The sequence below is a fragment of the Cervus canadensis genome, chromosome 3 (assembly GCF_019320065.1).
Source record: "Cervus canadensis isolate Bull #8, Minnesota chromosome 3, ASM1932006v1, whole genome shotgun sequence".
Classification (NCBI taxonomy): Eukaryota; Metazoa; Chordata; class Mammalia; order Artiodactyla; family Cervidae; genus Cervus; species Cervus canadensis.
Window position 1 is genome coordinate 112,932,523 of NC_057388.1, and position 8,008 is coordinate 112,940,530.

The 8,008-nt window shown below is 46.6% G+C and overlaps 1 protein-coding gene across 4 annotated transcripts; it reads right to left on the reverse strand.

Moving 5' to 3' along the window:
- Positions 1-191: 191 nt before the first annotated feature.
- On the reverse strand, positions 192-7,291 carry LOC122438868 (GTPase IMAP family member 5-like). Of its 4 annotated transcripts, XM_043464134.1 has the most exons (5): positions 7,044-7,291; positions 5,593-5,672; positions 4,568-4,651; positions 2,455-2,503; positions 192-1,186 (listed from the first exon to the last, which is right to left on the reverse strand). In XM_043464134.1, exons 3-5 carry the CDS (start codon positions 4,601-4,603, stop codon positions 300-302), a joined length of 972 nt encoding a protein of 323 aa, XP_043320069.1. In that variant the 5' UTR covers positions 4,604-4,651; positions 5,593-5,672; positions 7,044-7,291; the 3' UTR covers positions 192-299. The 4 variants fall into 4 exon arrangements, with proteins under 4 accessions (XP_043320069.1, XP_043320068.1, XP_043320071.1 ...); XM_043464133.1 differs by lacking the exon at positions 5,593-5,672; XM_043464136.1 differs by lacking the exon at positions 4,568-4,651 and having other exon boundaries at positions 7,044-7,290.
- Positions 7,292-8,008: the final 717 nt, after the last annotated feature.

Consider the following 8,008-nt stretch of genomic DNA (forward strand, 5'->3'; position numbering starts at 1 on the left):
CCGACTTTGATCTCAGGCCCTTGACTGAGCTGGTCACTGCAAAGAAAATGTGACAGTACATACACCAGCCAGGGACCCCTGAAACTCAGCCGTTGTCTTGCTCTGAAGGATGTGGCTTCACCAAGGAAGCTGTGGAGGCATGAACCAAGCCAGAAATCTACAAGGAAGGAGGGTCAGGGGAGCTGCAGAGATGGCAAACCATGTCCTCAGCAGACCAGGATACTTTATTTCTGAATTAAACAATGAATCCATGGGGTGATATTTGAGAAATGACTCTGCCACACAGATGTCACTCAGAATTAAAGCTGGTACAGGATGATCAGTAGAATAAGAAGAAAAAGTAAACTGCACCAAACAATACAAACACAAAGCTCATAATTCACAGCGATCCAGGCTTTGAGTCGGAAGACTGTCTTGAAGGCCCAGTTTCTCTTGGCCTCTTTCAGGCCTTGCTTTTGCTTTGCAACCTGCAACTGCACCTTGGCCAGGTAGCACCTCTGACCTTCTCCATGGGCGCCACCCCCACCTCGCTGGAGCCTCTGTGCATCAAAGAAGAGCTCGTTGGTGAGGAAGGCGCCCTGGTGCTCCCGCTGCAGCCCCTCGATCACGGCCATCAGCTGGGCCAGCTGCTCTCTCTGCTCGTCCCCGGAGGCCCGGTTGTTGAAGGCGCAGTACCTCCGCCCACACTTCTGGACCAGGCTCCTTAGCCTGAGGTTGTCTGTGTTTGCCACGTACTCATCCAAGGATGCACCCGCCAAGTCCTCCTTGTGGGTGAAGAGGACGACCATGTATCTCTCGGCTCCCGCCCCAAAGACCTCCTTCACCCTGGTCACGGCCACCACATCCTGTTCAGTGAAGCGCCCCAGCTGGGTCACTAGCAGCAGCACGTGGGGCCCTGGCACCGACAGCAGGTAACAGGCTCCGATATTCTCATACACCTCTTGATCCTGGGCCTTGGCCTCGGCCTCAAAGATGGGGGGCGTGTCCACCACCAGGATGCTCCTCCCATTCCACGTGCCTGTTGCCCTCTGACACTTCCTGGTCACCGACTGGGACGCCAGCTTGGACTCAAACACGGGCTGGCAGAGGATGCTGTTCCCGGTGGCACTTCTCCCACTGCCTGTTTTCCCTACCAGGATGATCCTCAACGAAGATGATCCTGGATTTAAGCTCTCTCCTCCTTCACCTGTCACAGCACATGAAAAGTTAATGTGCAATCCTTGTGGACTGAATGTGTCCCCCCCCAAAAAAAATTCATATGTGAAACACTGATCCTCAACGTGATGGTCACTGGTGGTCAGGTTTTTGGGAGGTGATGAGGTCTAGATGAGGGCATGAGGATGGAACTCCATGATGGAATTAGTGTCCTTCTAAAGAAACAAGGACTATATTCATTAGAAGGACTGATGCTGAAGCTGAAGCTCCAGTATTTTGGCCACCTGATGCAAAGAGCCAACTCTTTGGGAAAGATCCAACTCATTGGAAAAGGCTGGGAAACACTGAGGGCAGGAGGAGAAGGGGGCGACAGGATGAGATGGTTGAATGGCATCACTGACTCAATGAATGTGAGTTTGAGCAAACCCTGGGAGATGGTGAAGAACAGGGAAGGCTGTCCAGGACAGGCATGCTGCAGTCCTTGGGGTCGCAAAGAGTCGGACACCACTTAGTGACTGAACAACAAAGAAAAGAAAGAGACTACTCTCTGTCCATCAGATGTGGACACAGCAACCAGAAGGTGGCTTCTCCGCAGACACCAAATCCCCCACACCTTGATCTTGGACCTCCCAGGCTCCAGAACAGTCAGAAATAAATATTTCTTGATTACCACCCAGTCTCTGCTATTTGTTTTAGCAGTTTTAACTGACAAAAAGAGTAATACATGCCTCTTGAGGAGGAAGAGAACAAAAGAAAAAAAGGAAAAGATCTCAAAGGACTAGCACACCTGGATCAATTTGGCTATCACACCCTTTATTCTCACCACAGGCCTGGGCTCAGAGTAAATATTCTTATATAGAGAAAAAGGGAGTTCACACAGGGCTGGTAGAATAAATCACCCAGGATGGCCAAAGTCTTTAGGATTGATCTTTCCAGGATGCTGGACTTCTCCAACCTTTCCAGAACATTCTCCCTATTCAGTTCCCACCCAGAAGTCTTTTTGATGCTCCGAGCTTCCTATAACCACTGGATTAAATATTTGTCCCATACTTTCAACTCCTCCCATCCCTGCATGGTCTCCGTTTTATCACATGGCAGAGTTTTCTATGAAAAAAACGTATCCTCAGTAAGGAGAGTATGACAGCAAGTAGCCTAGTAAGTTCTGTTTCCTGGGGAAATGCATTTTCTTTGTCTTCAGGTGACTCTAGTCTTGTACCTTTCACTGCAGGTGGGAAGTTGGCTGCCCCAGTGCTGTGCTCATGGCCCCCCAGTGTCGTGAAGGGCTCCTCCAGACCTTACCTGTGGTGCAGCTCTCTCTTCCACCCTGCTGAAACCCTTCCATTTTGTTCTAGGGAGAGAACAGACAAGGATTGTTCAGACTGGAGTTGGATGTGACATCCAGCACAGAAGACCACATTTTATAGACAGGAGACTGAAGGGGGCAAAAAACAACTACTGAAGGTTAACATAATTTAAAGGATGTACTGAGACTAAAACCGAAGTCTTCTGACCCTCAGCCACTCTTGGCACTAGATCGAGGCTCCTAGTGAGGAGTATATAAGACAGTCCCAACACGAAAGCACCGACACGTGGTTTCCCACCACCGGTATTTAGTTACTGACAAGATGCAGTGAAAAACGTGCTGTCCACCCAGAAAACCAAACATGGAAGCTGGTCATTTCCTGGCATCCTGGCTCTCTGCCTTGAGGGTCTCAGTCCTGTCCTGAGTTCCAAACCCAAGATTGCCTGGCAAAGTTCCTCCCTTTGGTAAGTTCACAAAAGAAGCTCTTCCCTAAGTTCTTCTATGGTGATGATGGTGTAGAGGGTCACCAATCATCCCAGTTTGCCCTGGACAGAGAGGGTCCCCTGATCAAAGGAGCATTAGCGTTGAAACTGGGAGAGTCCCAGGCAAACTGAGATGAGTTGGTCGTGGCAGAAGTAGGAGATGGTCATGAGTCCAGGTTGGCAGGAGGGTGGACCAGACATCCAGTAAACAGAGGAACACCTGATTTGTTAGGTTCAGATCAGCTGTTGTTACCAAAGATCTACACTTCTATGTTCTCAGCTCAAACAGTCCTAGACCAGTAACTACCTCAGGGCCATCTCTCTTGCGCCCACTCTCCTTCTTTCGCTGTCCCCCATATGCCTTTTTCTTGATCTTTCTCTTTCTCCCCACCTCCTACTTCTTGTGCTCAGTGAGGGGGTCCACTGAGGCCCCACCCAAGGATGACTACTCAAGCTTCATTACTGGGAAAGTTCTTCACAACCCTTTCCAAAACTACATCAGAACCTTGCTGTGTGCAAACTTTTAGAGTATTTTCTAAAGCTCAAGGAGTTAATGCTAAAGAATGAATCTCTAATTGTGGAATTTCAGCATCTAGGACAGATGAACCAAAAAAAAAAGTTTTGGAATAAGTGAATTTCCTCCACCACCCATGGGATCACACCATATAGAGTATTATCTAACCTCTCCATCTGTGAAATTGACTGCAATGAAAGTCAGCATTCAGCTTCTGTCAGTTTCCTGATAATATTTTGTAATTCATTCTAATGGTATTGTATTTTTCAAGCCAAAAGACAATTCTGCCTCAAGACTTCATTGTCACCTCCTGCCTGAGTTTCCAGCCTGCCAGTCTGCCCTACAAATTTCAGACCTACCATCCATGTGAGCCAATTCCTTCAATTAAATTTCTTTATACATATATCCTATTGGTTCTGTTTTTCTAGAGAAAACTGATACATCAATTCAGCTAAGTCCCTCTGTTGAAACTCAGAAAAGGAACAAACCTGAAAATAATTCTTATCTTTGGCTGGATCTTTTCAAGGAGGATTTTTAAACATATTGCAAAGGGGTGGCAAATGGGAGAACCGGGTTTTATTTTAAGTATCAGCTTGTTTTCTGTGCTGATGATCTTGAAACCAAGGTGTTCTATTTTCTCACATACTGCCCTTGGGTCATCTTGAATGGTGGTCTCCAGAGAGGACCACTGAGGAGGGGCTCCCGAGCATCTGAAGGTACCACACAGGTGCCAGGTAAGTGACTAGAGTGATGAGGGGCAGAGAAGGTGATGCTGAAAGAGCTGCAGAAAGGGGAACTGGAGGAGGTGGGGGAGGCTGGAGATGATACACCTGGACTCATAGAGAAATCAAAAGATGCTGTCCACATCTTTTAAATATGAGGAAACTGAGGCTTCAGGGGGTAGGTAATACAGCAATGGCATGAAGCAGCCTGCACCCAGGACTGGTGTTGAAGGGATATCAAAGAGAGATGGCAACTCCTTCGCCATGTCTCCTGGCCAATTTAGAATGCAGGCAGGACCAGAGCATGCCACCTGCCCTGCATGTTGGAAGAGACTGGTCCCCTCGGGCTGCCCCCAAGTCCCTTGGGAACAGGTCAAGCAGAGCTACTCACACGATATGTATGACCAAGCGACTGGTAGCCAGCCATCTCTTCCAAGAATGAGAAGCTTAAATTGCTGCTCTCTTTGAGCCTAGCCTGAGCAGAAAGAGAATTTTTTTTTAAAACGTGGCAGGGGGGCCTTCTCAAGAACCATCTTTCTCAACTATTTTTTGAAGATTTATTTCTTCTCTCTAGCTTAGTGCAAATGGCCACACCTCTGATGAGAAGGCTGCCACCACGTCCCAGCTGCACTCTCTCCCCTGCTCTGTTCCCGGAAGACCCCTGTGCCCATCAGTCCCCTCCCAACATCACCATCACCACGCTTCCTCCTGCCAACAACCCAGCTCCCTCGCTTTAAAGCCATCATCTCTTCATTCATTCATTTAAGCGCTACTAAACACTTCTCTTCCTACACTTGGAAGACAGCTGGACCAGTTTAGAGAACAGTTCCTTGCAGAGACTGGGAAAGAAGGTGATTCTTTCTACCATGCTTGGATAACCCCACTTGCCACCACATCTCCACTGGGCAGAGCTGAAAGGGGAACATGAGGATGGCAAAGATAGAGGCAGCCTTGCGAAAATTGTGAAACTGATTCAGTTTCAGGAAAATACAGAAACTGGCCTGAAATGGACCAAAACCTGGGCAGATTATCTTACTCTTTGCCAAAAGCATTCAGAATCTCCCCCTACTGGCCCCATAGGAGAGTGTTGGAGAGTGTGACACCCTGATTCAGAATCATAGACAAGGTAGCATGGTGAGACACTGTTCCCATCACAGGGAGCCAAGCAGGATAATCCTCCAGGAATAATGCCCTCATGACCCCATTCTGGCTAATGAGGGAGATAAATCATTTTTAAAACAGTAAATTGTATTTCTTTCTCAGAAATAAAGTACATGCTTTACCTGAGCAGATCATCTTGAATCCTGTTCCTAAAAATTTCTCCCCTCTTGAAAATAGAAATTTTCCGTCCAGCTAAGCAGTGTATGCAACAGAAACAAGCAACAGATAGTTGGGGAGTTTGTGATGGACACGTACCCACTGCTAGGTTTTAAATGGATGACCAACAAGGATCTATAGTAGAGTCCATGGAACTCTGTTCTATGTCCTGTGGCGGCCTGGATGGGAGGGGAGTTTGGGGGAGAATGAATACACGTGATTGTATGACCGGGTCCCTACACTGTTCACTTGAAACTGTCACAACATTGTTTGTTCATTGGCTATACCCCAATACAAAGTAAAAAAGTTAAAAAGTAAATAAATAAAAATTAGCCACCAACATTCTAAAGATAAGGGATTTCACCTTTAAAAATCTGAATCTATATGGTTACCAGTGGGAAAACTGGGGTGGGGTGGTGGGGGGGAGGAACAAATTAGGAGATTGGATTGACATATATACACTAATATATATATTATATACTATACATATATACATATAAATAGATAACAAATGAGGACCTAATGTGTATAGCACAGGGAACTCAACTCAATACTCTGTAATGAACTATATGGGAAAAGAATCTAAAAAGGTGGATATGTGATATGTATAACTGATTCATTTTGCTGTATAGCAGAAACTAACACAATATTGTAAATCAACTATACTCCAATAAAAAAAAATTTATATCCAAAACAAAAAAGAGAGAGAGAAGCAACAGACATCAAGTCAGATTAAAATCACAAGGCAATTTTTCTGCCCGTTTTTCAAAGGACATCCTGTGACTTCAGGGAGCAGGTCAGACCCTCCTCCCAGCAATGTGCAGAAAATTCGATAGGTCCTGGTGGCTCAGACAGTAAAGAATCTGACTCCAGTGCAGGAGACCAAGGTTCGATCCCTGGGTGGGGAAGATCCCTTGGAGAAGGGAATCACCACCCACTCCAGTATCCTTGCCTGGAGAATCCCATGGACAGAGGAGCCTGGTGGGCTACACTCCATGGGGTCACAAAAAGTCAGACTTGACTGAGCAACTAACACAGACATGCATGAAGCAGCCACTAGGTGCATATGTGAAAATGCTTTTGCAGAAGCACAAGAAATAAGCAAGCTAGTATCACCAGAGGGCTACTGTCTGAGCTCATTATGCTCCATATTTTAGGTTCTGAAAAGTATGGACTTCCCCTATGGCTCAGCAGGTAAAGACTCTGCCTGCAACATAAGAAATACAGGAGATGAGAGTTGGATCCCTGGGTTGGGAAGATCCCCTAGAGGAGGAAATGGCAACCCACTCCAGCATTCTTGCCACTATTACACTAGTCCAATGGATTGATACAATCATTTCTGAAAAGTATAGTACCAGTAATATTTTCTCTTGCAGTAAATTTGGGGCTTTAGGCTACATAATTCCTGACCCTAATAATTTTGAAATAATGAAACTGAGGCTTTGAAAGATCAAGTGTGCAGGCTGACCCAGACTGTTACTGGGAGAACCACGTTGAGAGGGAGGGAGGGGGAAAGAGAGAGAGACAGAGAGAAGAACAAACCCTGTCACCTGCTAGATGCTGCAAAGTTCTGCAAGTTCTCAGACAATCTTGCTGCAATCTTCCTTCCTCTCCAGGCAGCCTTTTTCTTTGGCTTCTAGTCTCATCACAAAAACACAAGATCAGTGGATGATGAAAAAAACCTGGCCACCGATCCTATCTGCCAGAGACAGAGAAGGACCAGTCCCCCAGGGTAGGCAAAGAACAACGCATGGGTTTCCTCACCAAGCCATCCTTGGAGAATGACTCAAATGACCTCAGAGGCAGATACACCCAAGGAAGAGGGTTTTTTTACTTTGGTTTTGTTTTCTTTTTAATAACATGCCATTTCCTTCTCCCCACCACATCTCTATAAGGCTTTTGTGCAAAACAAGTTCTCTACCTGAGTTAGTCTGGAGACCCAGGGGAGCCAATGAACATCTGGGGCATAGCTGCACCCCAAACCAAGTATTTGCCACCTTTCACTGGCCTGAAGTGGACTAACAGGCATCTCTGCTCATCCACCATTTACCTCTTCTGCATAGATAGTTCTTATATGTAACTCCAGACGGCAGCGAAGGCTGAACTCAAGCAGGCGTCTTGCTTGAAATCTTCTGGGGATCTGGGCCTCTTGTTTCTCTGTCAAATGCCCTGCCCTCAAGTTAGTCGTGTTTTGACTTGTATGCATGCTAAATTGTCTCAGTCATAACCGAGTCTTTGCGACTCTGTGGACTGTAGCCCATCAGGCTCCTCTGTCCATGGGATTCTCCAGGCGAGACTACTGAACTGGGTTGCCGTGCCCTCCTCCAGAGGTCTTCCCCACCCAGGGATCAAACCCATGTCTCTTATGTCTCCTGCATTGTCAGGCAGGCTCTTTACCACTAGCACCACCTGGGAAGCAAGGTGCGTACTCATGCAAATTACCATGAAAGTTGGAGTTCGATAATCTTCTGTGTAGGTTTTTTTACTACTCACATATGAAAACTATCTGAGATCG

Excerpts from the sequence above, each read along its gene's own strand:
- LOC122438868 (XM_043464133.1), bottom strand. The coding sequence starts at position 4,603 with ATGGCTGGCTACCAGTCGCTTGGTCATACATATCGT. Across the intron at positions 2,504-4,567 it reads CGCTTGGTCATACATATCGT|AACAAAATGGAAGGGTTTCA; the intron begins GTGAGTAGCTCT and ends TTCTCTCCCTAG. Across the intron at positions 1,187-2,454 it reads AAGAGAGAGCTGCACCACAG|GTGAAGGAGGAGAGAGCTTA; the intron begins GTAAGGTCTGGA and ends GTGCTGTGACAG.